This window comes from Phascolarctos cinereus, unplaced genomic scaffold, assembly GCF_003287225.1.
Source record: "Phascolarctos cinereus isolate Bilbo 61053 unplaced genomic scaffold, phaCin_HiC Scaffold_2;HRSCAF=192, whole genome shotgun sequence".
NCBI lineage: Eukaryota > Metazoa > Chordata > Mammalia > Diprotodontia > Phascolarctidae > Phascolarctos > Phascolarctos cinereus.
This window is the reverse complement of record NW_027555625.1, coordinates 145,245,873-145,266,593: the sequence shown is the minus strand read 5'-3', so window position 1 is coordinate 145,266,593 and position 20,721 is coordinate 145,245,873. Positions and strand designations below refer to the sequence as shown.

Here is a 20,721-nt window from a genome sequence, read left to right as displayed (position 1 = left end):
TCTTAACCTCTTCCTCTTCTTCTTCCTCCCCTTCTCCTCCTACGTACTCCTGTTCAATCACCCAGATTTATAACCTCAGCATCATCCTCAACTCTCCTCTCTCTAACCCTCTCCCCCTCCCTCACCACATTCAATCAGTTTTCTTGTTCTGCCCATTCTACCTTCACAACTTCCCTCTCATCTCTCACCTTCTTTCCACTCACATGCTCACCACCGTTCCAGGTCTTTATCACCTCTCTTCAAAACCTGGACTATTGCAACAGCTTCTTAGTAGCCCCCTCCCCTGGCCCCTGCAGCTTCTGGTCTCTTCTCTCTCCAATCCACCCTCTACACAGCTGGCCAAATAATCTTCCTAAAGTATGCCTGATCATGTCATTTGTGCCTCTGTACCTTTGTATAGGCACTTTGAATAAAAAAAGGGGGGGGGTGGCTAGGTGGCACAGTGAATAGAGCTCTGGCCTTGGAGTCAGGAGGACCTGAGTTCAAATCTGGCCTCAGACACATAACACTTACTAACTGTGTGACCCTGGGCAAGTCACCTAACCCCACTGCCTAGCCAAAAAGAAAAAAAAGAAAATTTAAATATATATATATATGTATATATATATATATATATATATAGCTTTTGGCAAAGTATTTAAGGTCTTTTTTTTTCTGTTTCAGTGTCTTCTAGTAAAATGAGTATAATCGTATCTGTCTTACCTATCTGACCAGATTATAGAAATCAAAGGCATAGTGGAAAACACTAGGCCTGGCGTCAAGATGAACAGAGTTCAAATCCAGCCCCACATACTTACTATGTGTGACCTTAGGCAAGTCACTTAACCCTGTTCACCTCATTTTTTTCATCTCTAAGATGAGCTGGAGAAGGAAATGGCAACCACTCCAGTATCTTTGCCAAGAAACCCCTCCCCCCAAAGAAAAGGGGGTCACTGAGACTAAAGCAACTAAATAACAACAATATGTGTAGAGTGTTTTGTGATTATAAAGCATAATATAGATAGGTTTTCTGTTTTGTTTTGTTTTACCAATATTACCGTGGGCAAAATGAGTACCTGATTTAGACATAAAGGGTGATACCGTAAACAAATTAGGACAGTGAGGAATAGTTTACCTGTTGGAGTCATGGAGAAGGGAAGAATTTATTCTTTTGATCAGGTCACTTAATCTGAATCTCCAATTCCTTATATAGAAAAAGTGAATACACCAAGGAATTCTCTCATTGGTGATGCAGCTAGTTGAGTGTTAAGATGTAAGTTTAGAAACCAAGCTATCCTGACTCCATAGCATCACTTTATCCCATTTACTATACTGATTCTTATTCTGCCAACTATCAGGAGTTTAGATTTGAGGAAGGGCAACCTGGAAAGAAGGAGGGTAGTTAGGAGGTTGCTGAAATCATTAAGGACACTAATCTCTGTCCTGTCCCCCTCACAGAGCTGTGGTGAAGGTCAGGTGTATGTATGGATGCCATACAAATAAATGTCAAAAATGTTAACAGTAATAATAGTAATCATAAACTCTAATAAGAATGAACAAAGAAATTTGAATAATGACAATAGCTAGCATTTATATAGAGTTTTAAGGTTCGAAAAGTGCTCTATGCCTATCACAGCTAAGAAAATAGTTTGGTATTAGAAAAACTGAACAGTACTATTTTCAAAGAGATGATAGAGGTTCAACATGCTGCAGTACTTGTGAGACAAAACATTGACATTCAGAAATACTTGCCAGTGATTGGGCTTTTCTCAGCTTGGATCTGTCTTGAAATTTATTTTTCTTGTTATGTGATTGTCGGCTGAAATCTGAGGCCTGTTCATTTCCTTTCTTCTTTCTATAAATTGAGAAAAGAAGCACTAGCAAAAATCAAAAATGAAGAGGTGAGTGCCAGTTTTGCATAAATAACATGTGAACATTCATCATTGGATTCAACCAATTCAATACAATTTAACACATATTAATCACCTACTATGTGCAAAGTCTATGCTATAGGATGAGGATAAAAACAACAACAACAACAAATTTAAGGAGCTTCTATTCTACTAGGGATAGATATGAAATGTGACATCTGGGAGAGAACACTAACAATTGGGAGATCAGGAAGGGCTTCCTGGAGGAAGTGGCCTGAAGGAAGCTAGGAATCCTAAGAGATCAAGGTGAGGCAGGAGTGCATCAAACATAGGAAAAAGCCTATGCAATGCCCTGGAGACTGGAGCTGGCATGTTGAGTTTGGACAACAGCTAGGAGGCCAGTTTGGCTGAAGCTGAGAGTGCATAAAAGGAAAGAATATGAAAAAAGTATATACACAGAAAGGAGCCAGACTGTAGAAGGCTTTAAACAATCCAAAGGAGAGTTGCTATTTCATCTTAGAGGCAATAGGGAGCCACTAACTGTTTTAAAGCACAGTAGTAACATGAATCAGATCTGTGGAAAATTACTTTGGCAGCTGCCTGAAAGATGGAGTAGAGAATGGAGAGATTGGAAGCTGGGTAACCTATTAGCAGACTACTGCAATAATCCAAAGGCAGCTAGGTGAAGCCATAGTGCATCGAGTGCTGGGTCCTGACTTCAGAGTCAGGAAGACTCACTCATCTTCATGAGTTCAAATCTGGACCCAGACACGTATTAGCTGTGTGACCCTGGGCAAGTCACTTAACCCTGTTCACCTCAGTTTCCTCATCTGTGAAATGAGCCGGAGAAGGAAATATCTTTGCCAAGAGGACCCCAAATGGGGTCACGAAGAATCAGACACAACCAGAATAACACAATGACAACAAAGCAATAATCCAAGCAAGAGGTGATGAGGGCCTAAACTAGTGTAGAGGCTGCCTGAGAAAAGAGAAGGGAATGGATACAAGAGATGTGGAAGTCAGATCAACAAGACTTGTCAAAGGGCTGAGTATTGCACAGATAACACATACCTGGAATCTCTGCTTTGAGGGAGGAGGGGAGAAGAGGCTGTGACCGGTGGGTAGAGTAAGCTCTGGAGTTCTGAGCTGCAGCTGGGCTACAGCCAACAGGTATCCTCACTAAATCTAGCACCTATAGGATAAGCCCCCAAGAGTAGGCTGCCTAAGGAGGGGTAAATCTGTCCAGGTCAGAAATGGAACAAAGCTTCAGCTCAGCTCAGCAGTAGGGTTAGAGTGGCTGCTGTACTTCCAGCCTGGGCGAAATAGGGAAACCCAGTCTCTAAAAATACAAAGAAAAAAGAAAGAAAGAGAAAGAAAAAAGAAAAGACTTGGCAAATGATTGGATATGGGAAATGAGAGAAAGGAAAATATCAAGGACTCAAGGATGATTCTGAAGTTATAAATCTATATGATTAAAATCTTTATATCTTAATGAATGGTCACCTAAGACATCAGAGGATCAATGGACAACTGCTAAGGCCAAAGCCCTTCTATAATGGGACACAGAACAGGTGCCTGGGAAGGGCAGAAATCCAAATTGGAGAGGAAGGCAAGATGAAGATAACAAAAGCAAATTTCAGATTTTGCTCGGGCTCTGTCTTTAGCTGGTAGTGGCAGCTTTGTTGGGGGAGATATCCCAGAATCTCAGCAATACAGGGGACCTCGGGGTCCATCTGGTCCAACACTATATCTGAAAAATAGTCTCCTCTACAACATTGCCATGAAGTGGTCATCCAGCTTTTGCTTGAAGACCTCAAGAGAAAGAGAGTTCACCATGCTCCCAACACAGCCCATTCCAGCTCTAATGGACTGATCTAAAGATTAGAAAGTTTTTCCTTAAATCAGATACAAATTTGTCTTCCAGTAACTTCCATTAATTGCTCCTCGTTCTGCCTTCTGGGTTCAAGCAAGACAAGTCTATTCCTCCTTTTATATAAGAGCCCTTCAAACAATGCTATCAGTCCTCTCACCAAGTCTTTTCTTTTCTAGATTTCAATAAATCTGCATATTCAAAATTCTCCAAGTCCTCTCACTATCCTGATAACTTCCTTTAGTCATATTACAGCCAGTATATGCCCTTGCTAAAATGTGACACCCAAAACTAAATACAATACTTCAAATATATTTTGACCAGTTGAGAATATAGTATCTTTCTCATTCTGGACACTATACCTAAGACTGCATTAGACTTCTTGGCCACCATGTAACACAGTTGACTCATATTGAGTTTTCAGTCCACTAAAATCTCAGATCTTTTTTCAATGAACTACCATCCAGCTACACTTTCTCCATCTTATATTTATGAAGTTGATTTTGGGGGGAAATTATGTGTAATTATATTTATCACTATTAAATATCACTTTATTCGACTTAGTCCACCATTCTAACTTGCTGAGACCTTTCTGGATCAACATCCTGCCATGTCATATGTTAGCTATTCTTTCTGTTTTGTGTCATCTGAAGTTCTGACAAACATGTCGTTCATGGCTTCATCCAAGTCATTGAAAAAATGTTGAGCAGTTCAGAGCTAAAGACAGATCCCTTGAATACTTGACCAAAGACCTCTCTGCAAGTTGACATCAAACCATTAATTATTCTTTGGATCTAGCCATTCAACCAATTGTGAATTTACCCAACTGTAGTATCATTTATTCTAGACCACATTTCTCCAGCTTTTCTACCTCACCACCATGCTTCAGCTGCCATCTTACCCTGGAACATCATTCTACCCCTGTGGCCCTCTTCCCCCATTAATGAATTCCTTCCAGAAGCTCTATTTTGTGGAAGGGCTCAGGGTAACACTATTCCTCTCTTGACTCTGCTTCTGACTCTCAGGACTTGGCAAACTTGCCGCTACATAGATACCTCTCCCTGCCCTCCTCCCTTTCCAATTCCCTTTTATTTGTCTTCCTCCATTAGAAGAATATAAGCTCCTTGAAGGCAGGGACTGTTTTTCTTTGTGCCTGCATTTGTATCCTAACACTTATCTCAGCACTTAGCACACAGGAAATGTTTAATAAATGCTTGTTTACCTTACCTTAGTAAAATTTTTTGCTAATATCTAAAAGAAAAATCGATGCATTTATTACATTCTCCTAATCTACAAGTTGAGTTATCCCATTAAAAATAGAAAAGAAAAGAAAGAAAATGAAGTAAGTTTGCCATCTCCTGTTCTTGCTGGAAACCATTCTGGCTTTTAGTGATCATTGCTCCTCTCTCTAAATGTTCATAAACCACATTCTTAATAAATCCATTCTAGAATTCTGCTGAAAACGGAAGTTAAGCTTCCTCACTGTAGTTTGTACTCTTCTCTTTTTTGAAAGTTGACTCTACGTTTGCCTTTCTTCAGTTCCTATTCCTTTCTCTATAAGCTTTTAAAGATCATTGACAGTGAGTAGGTTCAGCAATCACATCTGCAAGATATTTCGATATCCTTAGAATAAGGAGCCTGAAGGCTTCACACTGACCCAAGACCTAGAAGTATTATTGCCACCATTCACTTCCCCTTTTCTAACATGCCTATCTGACTACTCCATTAATTATGATTTACTGAGTTTTTCCTTAAATCAAATACGAATTTACCTCTCTAAAATTTCCAATAATTCCTCCAAGTTCTGCTTTCTGGGTTCACCAAGACACATCTATTCCTCCTTCTATGTGAGAGGCCTTCAAATGATGCTATTGTTCTTCCCACCACATCTTTTCCTCTCTACACTAATCTGGGCCTCATATCCCGAGTCAAAAGGTAGGCTGTTGTAGTGGACAGAAAGACAAAAACAAAGACAAACTGTAGTAGTGGACAGGAAGAATCATATGTGAGGTGTCAGAACACCTGGATTCTAGTCTTAGCTCTGACATTCATTAGCTTTGTGACTTTAGCTAAGTCACTTCACCTCTGAGCTTTAGTTTCCTCATCTGAAAAATGGGGATGGTGGAACCCACTTCAAAGGGAGGAAGATAAAATGAATAACAGATGAGGAAGTGCTTTGAAAACTCTAAAAACTACAAATGTCTAGATTGTGGTTAACTACTTCACGGGGCATATAGGGATCCCAAAGAGGGTTCTTGTGTCATGGCAGAGGATATAGCCAGATTCTTGTCTATAATAGTAGAGATGGAATGGACTGAGGTTCCCCCTCATTCCCAGGACTACTCTGGAAGGGGCTTTAATCCTAGATCCAGAATAAGTATCATGATCCTCAACTCTAACCTCCTTAGAATCATAAGATCATAGATTTAAAACTAGAAGAGATCTTAGAGGCTCTCTGGTTCAACCTACTCCTTTTACAGATAAGGAAACTGAGGCCTAGGGAGGTTAAATGACCTCTACAATTAGTAAGCATCACGGATGGGAATCAGACCCAGGTCCTCTAAATACAGAATCATTATTCTATCCCCTGTACTGTGCTGCCTCCACCTTGGATCTCTTCATTAACTATTGCATTTCTATCTATAATTAATCAATTATTTGTTTTATTATTAATCAATTATTAACAAATATTTGTTGAACTCCTATCAGGGATGTTGTAGAGAAAACTCCTCTGGGAGGGGTATAGTAGGACTAGATGACATCTAGTGATCCCTTCCAACTCTAAGAGAAAGGGAAAAGGACCCTGAAGCTAAGGGTGGATGGATAGCTGCATATGCCTTTAGATGCTGTATGGTGAAGGACTGGTTGGTTTTCATGAACTATTTTTCTTTGTTGTAAAGCTAGGCTGAACTCAGAGGCAGGAGGGAAGAGTGGTTATTCAGAAATGACAGCAATTTAAAAACAAAAAAGATTACATAAATAAAATAAACAAGTATCAAATAGAGACACAAAGCATTTATATAAATTATATAAAATATGTAAGATATAAGTATAAAAATAAATTAATTAAATTAAACTAAAAACAAAAGAGATTAAATCAATAAAAATACAAGTAAATTAAAGGAAGATTTAAATTAATTAAATTAGATTAATTTAATTTAAATTAATTTAAATTTAAATAATAAATTAAAATTAAATTAAATTAGTAAATTAAAGGACCAGCCAGAAAATAATTGATCTCAAGAGTTAGTTAAGTGCCAGGCACTGTGCTGAACACTTTACATATATTGTATCATTTGAGAAGCCTAAGTAGAAGAAAAGTGAAATTCTCCGGAGTTCACCACAAAGATTGAATTTAAAGTCTTCTACACTCTGGCTTCAACAGTCTTATTTCACACTAGGCTCCATATATACTCTGTGTTCCGACCCGACTATGTCGCAAGCTCCTTCCTAATCTTATTCTGCTTCCTTTGCATTGCCGTTATGCCTGGCTAAAATACACTCCCTCCACATAGGGGTTGCAATTTTTCAGTTCCTTTAAGGCATAGCTCTTCCAGAAAGCTTTCCTTGACCCACACGCCACCCATGCCCCCTTACACTGAAGTGATCTCTCCCCAGGAGGGTGCTGGCACGTGTTTAACAACTGGCTCTGGGAGTGGGTGGGTACGAAATATACCCACACACACTTTTAGGTTTAATGTGCATTATCAACATTTTCTCCATCACTTTCTTAATTCTAGATGATCAACAAAGCAGTAAGTAAGCCTTTCTGTAGCATTTTGCTGATTTCCAAGGTGTAAATGCTCACACGGAAAATATAACAATTGGGTTCTCAGGGGCTGGTAGGAGCAGGCTCTAGCACACACCTGTGTCTCCCCTTCCTCAGATTTTCTGATAGCAGTTTGCCTGGATCTTTTCTTTGGCCTTATCACATTCTACAGTCATGTTGTTCAGTTGTTTCAGTTGTGCCCCACTCTTTGTGACTCCATTTGGGGTTTTCTTGGCAAAGATACTGGAATGGTTTGCCATTTCCTTTTCCAGCCCATTTTACAGATGAGGAAACAGAAGCAGACAAGGTTACATGACTTGCCCAGAGTCACACAGCTAGGAAGTGTCTGAGGCTAATTTGAACTCAGGTCTTCCTGACTACAAGCCAGGCTCTCTCTCTGCTGGGCAGCTTAGCTGTATCTACAATCATCCTTTGTTGCATACAGGTACATGCCTTTATTTCCCACTCCCATCTTCCAACATCAGACTGTTACCCCTCTGAGGGTGGGGAATATATAATTTTTCATCTCCCCCGGTGCCTCACACATCACCATACTATATCTACCAGTTTCAACCTATTGTTTCCAAGACCATGTGAGATAAGGATACTAGCTTCTTACACCTGCCAGGCTTGTTTGATGGGATCACAGTTGTCTAGGTAATTGAACCGAATGATGTCAGTGGGATGTTTATCAGAAGAACGCCATGGTGGAAGGTCCTTTTCCCCTCGGTTAGTCTTCTTCCTAAATGAGCAGGAGGAATGAAGGGCCAATGAAGGGGTTTGCTTCACCTCTGTAGGGTCATCTGATTCTGTCTGAATGTCAGTAGACATAAAATCATTTTTTGGTGGAGTCTAGGAGAAGAAATGACAGCAATACATGATTACCAATCCATCGTCCAAAATACTAATGTTATATCAATACACATTCTGTCACTGCAACAGCTTATTAACTTATTCAAGAAAACTCACCCACTCCCCAATACTGAGGAACTCCAGTATAACACATATAGAATTAATTTATATTAATTAATTTAAATTAAACTTAATTTTCATAACACAGATTACTCAACCTGAATTAAGCACTTTGAGGATAAACTACCAAAGGTTCAATAGTCTTTCCCCCGTATTTTCTGGTCTTTTAGATAGAGAAGGACCCATTTGAAGCTCTGATGTAAGTATAGTTGTTCAAATGTCCATCCACAGCTGTGTGACCAGGAGTAAGTCACTTAACCTGTTTGAGCCTTGAGGGATGAGGGCTAGGCTGCTGTGTGCTAATTACTGCACTAAGTGCTTCACAAACCCTATCTCATTTGATCCTCAAAACAACACTTTGAGGTAAGTAGTTATTATGATTATTATGATCCTGATTTTGTTGTCATTGTTTTTCAGTTGTTTGCTTCGTGTCTGATTCTTCGTGACCCCATTTGGTCTTTTCTTGGCAAAGATACTGGAGTGGTTTGCCATTTCCTTCTCCAGCTCATTTTACAGACTAGGAAACTGAGGCAAACAGGGTTAAATGACTTGCCCGGGGTCACACAAGTATCTGAGGCTAATTTGAACTCAAGTCTTCCTGACTCCAAACCCAATACTCTTATCTATTGTACTACCTAGCTGCCTTAGTTTCTTCATCTATAAATAGAGGGACAGTAATACCCCTTAGTACCTATCTTATAGGATTATTGTGAGGTTTCAATGAGATACATGTAAAAAGTGATTGCAATTTTAAAAGTACTATAGAAATTCAATAATAATATTCAATATTAATACTCAATAAAATTCAATAATAAGATGATTGTTAGAACACCCTTGGAAAGAGCACCCACACCAAGATCAGATGCATCAAAGCATTTCACTAATCTCACTAGATAACAATTGTCACCAATTGTCAGCAGCCTCCAGCCATTTTTGTTCTTTTTCAGCCCACCCCCAGAAACATTCACCATAATTTGATGGAGATGTTTCTGTGATATTCTGTAGCGAATTTCTGATATTCTCCAGTGTATGATAGAAAGACTTTCTCTCTTCCTCTTTGTGGCAAAAAAAAAATGTGGTAAAATAAAATGTTCAAGACTCCTACAGTGGACTCTATCAATGGGAGTCTCTATTAGTCTGAACTAAAATTGCTCCCAATCCTGTCCCAACCTGCTACTGACCTCAGCTTTGAGGAATCTGGGAGAGTAATTCTCATTTGCATATTATCAGGCAGTGTGGTCTGGAGTTAAAGGCATTAGATTTGCAGTCAGTAGACCTGGCTTTGAATCTTGGCAATGCTCACTTTTTTAAAGGAAGTTTGGGTTAAGAACAACAATAACAAATCACATTTATATAGCATTTTAAAATTTTACAAAATATTTTCCTCACAATATAACCCCAGTTCATCTTTAATGCCCTAAGAATCTATTAAGCATTTGTTATTGTAATAAATGTAGGTGTGTCCTGTTTTGAGAAGAACCTGATACGATCAGAATGTACAAAACAAATAGTTGGGGGTGGGGGGAAGGAGGACCACTTTCTCATAATTGGCTCCCAGGTTTCTCCAACCAGTAAGCTCGCCTTGGGCTTTGAAAATGTTATCTGATTTTCAAAACTTTGATTTGCATATAGCAAATAAGGACATATCTACGAAAATAGATAATATCCTCAGGGAAAATGCTTAGAGTTTTCCTACTGGTTAGCCAAGGGACCAGCTGATAAACACTGGGAGGCTACTGAAGGATTAGGCCAAAGTTATTCCTGGACCATTTCTCTCCTAAAATTGATGATCAGAAGTAGCTAGTTGGTGCAGTGGATAGAGCACTAAGCCTGGAGTCAGGAAGACCTGAGTTCAAATCCAACCTCAGATACTCATTAGCTGTGTGACTCTGGGCAAGTCATTTAACCTCTGTGTGCCTCAGTTTTCTTAACTGTAAGATAAGGATAATAACAGCACTTACCTCCCAGGGTTGTTGTAAGGATCAAATTAGATAAATTTGTGAAGCATTTAGCATAGTGCCTGGCACATAGTAGGTGCTTAAAAATTGCTTGTTTCCTTCCTGAATTAGTGAAAGTTGGATTTTAGAAGAGTTCTTAGAGAAATGATACTGTAGGACTTTCAAGAACACAGAGTAATTCCAGCTATTCACAATATAATTCTTCCTGCTGTTTTAATGAAACGATTAAACAGTTGTGATTAAAAGTGTGTGTTTACATAAAAATACTGATATGAATACAGCAGCAGAACCTAGCACAGTTAATGGTTATTTGAACTGATGAATATGCTAAATAAAGTCTTCTCTCCTTACTTATATTACAAATGTGTTCAGCAAACCTTTTCTTCACAAAGAGTACAATATTAAAAGATCAAGCCCATGTAGGTAGAATTATCAAAAGCTCAAAATTTTGTTGACTCTCTGTGAGCCCATTTGAGGTTTTCTTAAATATACTGGAGTGGTTTGCCTTTTCCTTCTCCTGAGACAAACAGGGTTAAGTGACTTGACCAGGGTCACACAGCTAGTAAGTGTCTAGGGCCAGATTTGAACTCAGAAAGACTCTGACTCCAGGCCTGGCACTCTATCCACTGTGTCACCATAAATGCAGTTGATTTCAGATTATTTCTCTTTTATTAGTAGAGGCAGCACTGGGTACACTAGCTAAGAGTACTGTCTTAAAAGCAAAAAAACCAAGAGTTCAAATTTTGCCTCTGATACTTAGTTGTAGAACCCTGAACAATTCACTTAACCTATCTATATCTAGTAATGGTTTAGCCAGGGGTGGGGAACCTGGGGCCTTGAGGCCACATTGGCCTTCTAGATTTTCAAGTACAGCTCTTTGACTGAATCCAAACTTCACAGAACAAATCTCATTAATAAAATATATATATATATATTCTTGGACTTGAACTCAGTCAAAAGGACCTAGAAGGCCACAGGTAGCCTTCGGATCAGAGGTTCCCCACCCCTGGTTTAGTCATAGTTGCAATCTGCCTTGATGGAGGGAGTTCTCACACTAGGAGCCCCCTTATAAATTATCCACAGTTCCAATGACAGAATTGCCTGGTGCCCAGCTGGTTTTAGTTCTAAGTATCGAAGAATCTTGTTGCTGGGATAAGTGCATACTGCTGTGCTGTGTAAGAGTCTTGATTACTGAAAATTGACAGGTGGCTGAATAGTGATGAATAGTTCTCACTGATCAGAAGCTATAAACCACTGGGTTTTATCACCAAAATATTGAAAATCAACAACTTTCAGCTTGATTCTATCACATTTTTAGTTCCAGTTCTCTTTAATGATATATGAAGTCTTCTGTTTGCTGCTTTTTCTTCCCATCTACCTTGGGCTTAGTAATGTGAAGTTCTTTCACCATCTCAATATAGTGCTTCTTCCACACTCCCTGCTCAAATGGAGTTGGAGAGAAATTGATGCACCAGTTAAAACGCAAACACTTGGGCATCCACAGCTGATCCAATTCAGCCAAGTTCTTCCAGTGCCAGCTCACCTGAAAAAAGCAAGGACAATGTTAGTCCCTAGCCCCCCTTTCAGGCCTGAGCCCTTCACCTAATCTCGAACCGACCTGGAACAGCCTTTCCATTTCCCCAAAGCCCTTCCCTTCTTCAGAATGAAGTCTTGTGGTCACCTCCAACATGAAGTCTTTCTAGATTGGGTGTTCTAAACCTTTTTTGGAGTCATGGACAACTTCTGGCCATCAAGTGAAGCTCATGGGCCCATTAACTACATTCAAAATTGCAAAAGAAATGCTATATTAGTGAAAATAAATATGTAATTTTTTTTCTCATCCAAGTTCGTAGACTCCTTGAAATCTACCCATGGACCAGGTTAAGTAGCGCCGTTCCATGCCAAAAGAGAAAAGGAGGGAGAGGGAGAGAGAGAGAGAGAGAGAGAGAGAGAGAGAGAGAGAGAGAGAGAGAGAGAGAGAGAGAGAGAGAGAGAGAACATCCTTACTGCCTTGACTAATTGACTGGCCCACTGTTGCCATACAGATATATATCTGTATCATTACTTCTACAGCATAGATCCTATCTTACTTGGTAGGGACAGTATATTTTATTTTCTAGCCTCCCTTCCCAACCCCCATCTTCCTGCCAAAGCCCTGTGGCTGAGTCCCTGCTAGCCTGCGGGTACTGAACAAACACTGACAGAGGCTGTCCTGTGTGTGGGAGTATTTACAGTAAAGACAATAGGCTGCAGGTTTTGAATGGGTCCATTGACAAGTAGGGGGCAGTTCCAAAGATCATATAGCCTCTTTGTTCCTGCAGAGCCCTGAGACCTTTGCTAATTGTCTCCTTCCTCCCCTCCCCTCCCCAGAGATTTATAGACTCTAGCTGCAGGAAAACACCACCTCTCCTCCACTTTTTAAAAAGCCCTCCCCATTTCAAGATGAGCTAAATTAAAATTACCAAAATTCCAATCAATCAGCATTTAAAAAAACCAACACAGTGTTCAGAGGCAGTGGAGGGAAATATTAGGCATTAAGGGAAGATTAGAAAGAATTCAATACTTCAAAAATAAAAAGTGGGGAAAAAAAGTGATCCAAAAGGCAGAAGAAGAAAAGGGAGATAGCGGGGGAGGGATGGGGAAAGGGAGCATTGGGTTGGGGTGGGGGGAGAGAGAAGGATTCTAACAGGGAGGCAAGAGAGAAGAGAAACCACATTCCAAGCCGGTTTGACCTGGAGATGAAATGGAGCCCAGCCCCTCCTCACTAGCCTCTCAGCAGTGAAGCAAGAAGTTTTGAGGGAAGAGGAGGCAGGCCAACCCCACCAACCTGTCCTCCTACTTATTTCTGGACTTTCAGAGAGTTTGGAACTTAGGTTTTTTTTTTTTCTTTTGGCCTCAGGGAATAATAGGATTTTTGTAGGTAAAGGGGCAAGGGTAACGGTAGAACAAAATGAAACTCAGCTTGCCTCTCCCCTCCTTCGCACTCACAGTGCAAACAAACACTCCAGAGAGACTTCTGAGTTGGGTCTGCAACCTGACTCCAGAAACCAACGGGGGGGAGGAGTTGAGGAAGGCAAATATCTAAAATTAGATTTCTGCCTACAAAACATAAGCTTCCCCAGCCGCCATTGGTAAGGTTACTTTAAAAGTTAAATCCTATAGCCAAATACAGTAGGTTCTATGAAAGCTGTTTATAAGATGATTTATTTGTGTTTTTTTAACAAAGCAGTCCTTATGAGCATAGATGACTCAGTTAATCAATGCATCTGCTTCACATCCAGCTAGACTACTGTCTACCTGTGGTTTATCAGCCTTCACCGAAGGAAAGTCAGTATGAAGTGGATATTTAGAAGAGCTTGACTATGTTGAATATACAGGCATTAACATGAAAGTTTTGGTTTAAACATTTATACAGTTAGGCCTATAACTAAGTGTTAAGTTATGTAAGATGACTGCTTCTCATTTTACTAGAGACTAATTAATGTTAGATTACTGATTATAATTTTTTGATATCTTAAATAGTTTACTTCAGAGAGTAAACAGCTTCAACCTTTTTTTATTAAAAAGAGCTGTCCATACCAAAAGAATAAGGCAGGGATGAGCAGAGAAGGAAAAATATTGCCCGCTCCCCTCAATTATCACCATTTCCCTAAAAGTTTAACTTAGCTAAGCGTACGTACTAGGCACTTAATAAATGCTTATTTATTGATTGGTTGGTTAATTAGCTGATGTAAAAAACATCACTACATAGAGCTGTGAGAGATGATCTCTCAGAAGTGAAGCCTCCTCAGGGGGTCAATGGTTCTTGTTAATAGTTCTTGATGGTTGCTTTCAAAACCCTCCCCCTGCTCAGACCCTGTTTTTAAATGCTTAGAAGAAAGAATAGCCCTGCCCCCAACCTGAACTGCTTGCCCTTGAAAAGCTTCCTGCCTTTTCTTGTCTCTGGGCAAAATCGTGTCTCCATGAATAGATTGTACCCCCTGAAAGCTCAGCCAATGGGATAAGGAGAAGGGGGTTAGGGAGGAGGAGCTCGAGTTAGGGTATAAATAAGCCTTGATTTCTGTACCTAACTCATACTCTGTCCTGGCCAGCAATGGCAACTAGGAGCAGTACCCTTTCTCACAAGAAAGCAATAAACTCCTTTCTACTTTCAAGGTATCTAAGTCTTTGTTTTTATTTTTGAGTAAGTGGTCTCTGTCCCACACAGAGCAGACCAGAAGAAAGTGCTTTAGCCAACAAACAGCTGATTTCCTTACCTAGTAGAAAGATACAACCAAAGGCAACATAGATTTAGAATACAAACTCATCTGTAAAACACCATGGAGGAAGATAGCAGAATATTGTGTGTAATATTGCCTCATCAAACATTCAAAAATAGTGGAAGCAAAACCAAGTCAACAAAAAGCTTGTGAGACCCAAGTGAGTCACCCAAGCGTATTCACGCAAACTAAATTGGCAGTAAGATAACAAATAGATGGAAAATGGAACAGATTTGTTAAGGTATCTACGAAGAAACACTAAACACCAAACATGGTAGATTCTATGAAGAAATATTAAACATTAAACACAGTGGAATTACTGTATTTGAACCCTGATATGTCAGGCCCCGAAACAGCATTTAAGATGATGAAGCTGGGAGAAACAACCAGATCAGCCCAACTATACACAGAGGAAATCTGTTTCTCTCTTGGAAGCAACATAATCTTTAATTCAATTCCATTCCATTAAATGCAACAAGTACTTATTAAGTACCTAGCACTCTGATGGTATGTACTAAGACAATGTAAACAAAACAAAACACAGAAGATGTTACTATTCCCCAAAATGCCATCCAGAAATCATTGGCTATGACTGATTTGTAGGCCTACTTTCTCTTTATAAAATCCTTATGAGAATAATCAAGGATATTATTGGTGAAAATATGAAAGGGAAATAGTCATACTTTCACAATGATTTTCTATAGGAGATGGTATCTATATAATCATGAAAGATATAAAGACCACAAAATCCTACTATATTTATTGTTTGCTGATTATCAAAAGATACCATATTTGACTTTGTACCAATTAATTAATCAACAAGCATTTATTAAGCACCTGTTCACGTACTAGGTACTGTACAAGGCACAGGGGATACAAACACAAAACAGTTAACCAGCTGCAGAGCACAAAGCATTCACGTTCTTTGGGGGAGATGATATTTACACATACATGTTTAGGTAAGATATAAATAAAATAAATACAAAAGAATTTCTGGTGGAAGGAGCACTAGAAGCCAGGGAGATTAGGAAAGGCCTCATGTATCAGGTAACTTGTGAGTTGAACTTTGAAGTAGATGGAGATCAGGAGGGAGTGAATTCTAGGCATGCCTAACAGCCTGGCTAAAGTCATGGAGACAGGAGATGGGATGTCCTATGTGAGGACCAACAGGTTAGTTTGGCTGGAGGGTAGAGTGTGCGTTGGAAAGGAAATGATGTACAGTAAGGCTGGAAAAGTAGGCTAGAGCCATACTGTGAAAGGCTTTCAATGCTAAGCAGAGGAGTTGCTATTTGATCCTGGAGGTAATGGAGCTCCAACCTACCTTTTTAGGTTTACTAGCTGTTGTTCCCCTTTACTTACTCAGTGCTCCAACCTAAGTAGCCTTGGTGTTTCTCACATGTGATAGTCACCTCCATGCATTTGTACTGGCCTGGAAAGCCTTTCCTCTCACTTCCACTTCTCAGACTCCCTAGTTTCCTTCAAAGTTCAGTTTAAATGTCATCTGCCATTTGAAGCTAGGCCTATACTTACCAATTGCCAGTTGTTGTTCAGTTGTTTTTCAGTCATGTCTGACTCTTCATGACCCCGTCTGGGGTTTTCTTGGCAAAGATACCAGAATGGTTTGCCATTTCCTTCTCCAGTTCATTTTACAGATGAGGAAACTGAGGCAAATAGGGTTAAGTGACTTGCCCAAGGTCATACAGCTAATAAGTGTCTGAGGCTATATTTGAACTCAGGAAGATGAGTCTTCCTGACTCCAGGCTCAATGCTCTATCCACTTTACCACCTAGCTGCCCCAACTATCAATTTGTTAGTGCTTCTCCACAAAAGCTACCTTGTATTTATTTTGTACATAATTATGTGTGTACATGTTACCTCCCCTGATAGAATATAAATTCTTTGAAGACAAGAATTGTTTCATTTAGAGGTTAGTAAAAATTAAGATGTCATTTTTTTCCCATCTAAGTTCATAGACTCCCTAAAATCTATCCACAGATTTCATCCACGGACCCCACATTAAGAACTCCTACTAGAGATGATGAGGTCTTATAGATGTTGCTGCTTCCAGATAATATTGTATTGATTGCATCACGCAATATTACAGGGATTCCTCAAGGAGATCCATGATTACTCACAGGATATTGAACTAACAATAAAAGAAAAAAAAAGTGAAGAATGTTTGTTGTCCGGTTTATCACATATGATGGATGGTCACTCTATTGAGTTAATTCATCAGCACATACGTTTGGGACACATAACTATAGGTAAGTGACTTGGGCCCAAAATTAAATTGGGGAAGAGAGCAAACATGATTGAATTTGGGATGCTGAATAGTCATTCCAAACTGCTCCCAAGGACAAAGAAAACCCCATACAACTTTTTAAACTCAAATGTTATTGCAGTAATATGATATGGTTACAAATCTTGGAAGACTATGCTTTTTGAAGAATCAAAGCTGCAAATGACCCAGAGGGCAAAGGAGAGATTCATGGTGATGCAAGAGGACCACAGCAGTTTCCAAAGGTGACCTACGCACACACCAAGTTCTGTAAGGAGAGTGAAATGAGGCAACCCTGTAGTGAGAGCAAGGAATGGCAAATGGACAGCCTGAGTGCTGTACTGGTAACCAGCCCTGGAGGAAGGTCTGCAGCAAATTGGGTAGATCCTATTTGGAGTAATTATGGGAGAACAGCGACAAGAATTACACATGATGAGAAGGCACAGTTGAGTTATGTTCTGTACTGGTGGAAGCAATGTCCGCACTTATGAACTCATAGGTCCAGTAAAGTATATTGAAGTATTAAATGAACTATTGAATTACTAGGGAAAAAATAAATCCCTTCTCCCCTTGGAGCCTTCCTTGATGACAGTTCCCTTTGAATTTTTTCTCTAATTTCTTTTGACATTACTTATACAACTTATTCTATAGAAGCATACCTTGGAGGTAGTGTGGGTTCAGTTCCAGATCACCTTGATAAAGTGAATATCACAATAAAGCAAGTCATATGAATTTTTTGGTTTCCTAGTACATATATGTTATGGTTACACTATACTGTAGTCTATTAAGTGCGTAGTAATACTATATCTGAAAAAAAATTATTTTAAATATTTAAAAATTTAAATTTAAAAAATTATTTTAAGAATAATTTAAAATTCAAAAATTTAAATTATTTAAATTTAATTTTAATTTACTTAATTTAAAAATACTTTATTGCTAAAAATGCTAATCATCATCTGAGCCTTAAATGAGTCATAATCTTTTTGCTGGTGGAGGGTCTTGCCTCCATGGTGATGGTTGCTGACTGATTAGGGCAGTAGTTGTTGAAAGCTGGGGTGGCTGTGGCAGTTTCTTAAAATAAGACAATGAAGTTTGCCTTATCGATTGACTCTTCCTTTCACTTGAACATTTAGAGGCCATCGTTGGGTTATTAATTGGCTTAATTTCAGTATTGTTGTGTCTTAGGAAATAGGGGGGCCTGAGGAAAGGGAGAGACACAGGGAACCAATTGCTGATGAAGTAATCAGAACACACACAACATTTATCAATTAAGTTCACCATTTTATATGGACATGGTTTGTGGCCCCCAAAAACAATTATAATAGCAACATCAAAGATCACAGATCACAGATCACCACAACAGACAAAATAATAATGAAAAGTTTGAAATATTGAGAGAATTACCAAAACATGACGCAGAGACACTACGTGAGAACACGCTATTGGAAAATGGCGCCAACAGACTTGCTCAATACGGGGTTGCCACAAACCTTCTATTTGTAAAAAAAAAAAACAAAAAACCCAAAAGGCAATATTTGTGAAGTGCACGCAATAAAATGAGGTATGCCTGCATTGCCTTGAACTTTTCCATTAGACTGTGAACATCTTTTTAAAAATACATGTATATTTATTTATTTTTAGTTTTCAACATTCACTTCCATAAGATTTTGAGTTCTAAAATTTCTCTTCCTCTCTCTCTTTCCCCCTCCCCAAGATGGCATGCAATCTGATATAGGCTATACATATACATTCATATTATACATATTTTCACATTTGACTGTTAACATCTTGAGAGCAGGGACCGTCTCTTGTCTTTCTTTGTATCCCAAGTGCTTAGCATAATTGCCTAGCACATAGGAACTTCATAAATGCTTATTGACTGATTGACTTTGCCTAACTATGTGATGCAATGCAGTAATTTATTGTAACATATGTTATTCTATAGAATTTTTTGTTCACTGGCTTATATGTTCATGTCCATCTATGCAACCAGGCTGCTGACTCTGTGGGTAGAAACCACGTCCTCATAGAAATTAGGGACTGCAAGGAGCATTGGACTTGGGAGACAAGAGTCCCTCAGTTTGAGTCCTGGCTCCACAACCAGAGAGACTTGCATGGTACGATGGAAAGAACATTGAAATAAGGTATCACTACCCCTCAACTTGAGTTCTGGTTTTGCCACTTCCTAGTTGTATAACCTTTTAAACCTCAGTTTCCTCATTTGTAAACTGGGGATAATTAGACATCCACCAAATAAGAATGTTGTGAGGAAAGCATTTTGTGAATTGCAATGTACCATACAAAGACAAGTTATCATTACTATCTATGTAACTTGGGGAAGTCACTTGATGTCTCAGAATCTCAGTTTCCTAACCTGATAACTATCTCTCCTGCGTACCTCATAGGGTTTTTATGGGGAGGGGATCAAGTGAAATTATGTATGGGATGACATTTTGTAAACTGCAAAACTCTATACAAACATGAAGCATTATTCTTGATTGATTTAGACCCAGGTCAAGGAATTTGCCCATTATGGCACTGCTGTTTCTGGAAGAGCCTGAATAAGGACCCAGGTCTCTTCATTCTTGGTGAAACACTCTTTTCAACTATAGCCATCACTTTGTCTTCTCTCGTACCCCAGAGTGCCTACCAAAGTACTAGACACATGCACAACAGAGACTAGGTAAACACTCAACTGATTGATAAATTGCTACACAGTTATGATAGACAGAAGGCTATATTTGGAGCCAGAAAAGCTACCTGCATGAGCTTAGACAAAGAATAAAAATTCTTTGGATCTCAATTTCTATATCTATAAAATTAAAAAGTTGTACTAAATGGTGATGTTATGATAAAACAGAAATCTATAGTTACCTAGATCAGAAACGTTCATAATAACAGCTCCTGTGGATGCTGAGATATTGAAATCTATTGCTAAAAGCAGTGCCACATAGCAGGACAGTGGCAAAAAAAGATCTAGATCAGGAGCTCTTAACCTGGGATCTGTAAATTTGCTTTTTTAAAGAAATACTTTGATAGCAGCCTTTCAATATAATTGGCTTCCTTTGTAACCCTACGTATTTTATTTTATGCACTTCAAAACACTGTTCTGAGAAAGGGGCCATAGACACTTTCTTCTCTCTGACTACACCAAGTTCTAGTCATCTTGGCCTATTTGCTGTTCCTTGCCCAAGGTGCTCTATTTCTTGACTCCATTCCCTTGTATTGGTTGCCTCTCAAATCTAGAATGTCTCCCTCTTTACCTAGGCCTCTTAAAATCTCTGGCTTCTTTTAAGACACATTTGAAATGCTAAATCCTATGAGAGGTCTTTCCCAGATCCCTCAGCAGCTAATATTTCTATCTTCTCTGTACATCGCTCACATATACCCATTTATATACTTGGCTTCCCCTCATTAGCATATAAATTCCTTGACAGCAGAAGCTATTTTGCTTTTTTTTTTTTTTGTAAGCTCAGTGCTTAGGGCAGTGCTTGGCACATGATAAAGATTGAATAAATTTTTTTTTGGGGGGGGCCTAGGCAATGGGGTTAAGTGACTTGCTCAGGGTAACATAGCTAGTAAGTATCAAGTGTCTGAGGTCACATTTGAACTCAGGTCCTCCTGACTCCAAGGCTGAAGTATCTATCCACTGCGCCACATAGCTGCCCCTTGAATAAATTCTTGTTGATTGGAGATGCAACCCAGTATAGTGGATAGACTGCTAGACTTGGAATCAGAAAAGATCTGGGGTTCTAGTCTTACCTC

At 39.2% G+C, this 20,721-nt stretch overlaps 1 protein-coding gene across 1 annotated transcript in view; it reads right to left on the bottom strand.

The window, feature by feature from the left end:
- The window catches only part of FBXO16 (F-box protein 16), an 83,486-nt gene that overhangs the window by 15,576 nt on the left and 47,189 nt on the right, over positions 1–20,721 (bottom strand). The window contains exons 5-7 of the mRNA XM_020988737.2: positions 11,798–11,962; positions 8,109–8,341; positions 1,732–1,834 (exon numbers count right to left, since the gene is read on the bottom strand). Coding sequence (XP_020844396.1) covers positions 1,732–1,834; positions 8,109–8,341; positions 11,798–11,962 — 501 coding nt within the window. The remainder of the gene's footprint in view (positions 1–1,731; positions 1,835–8,108; positions 8,342–11,797; positions 11,963–20,721) is intronic.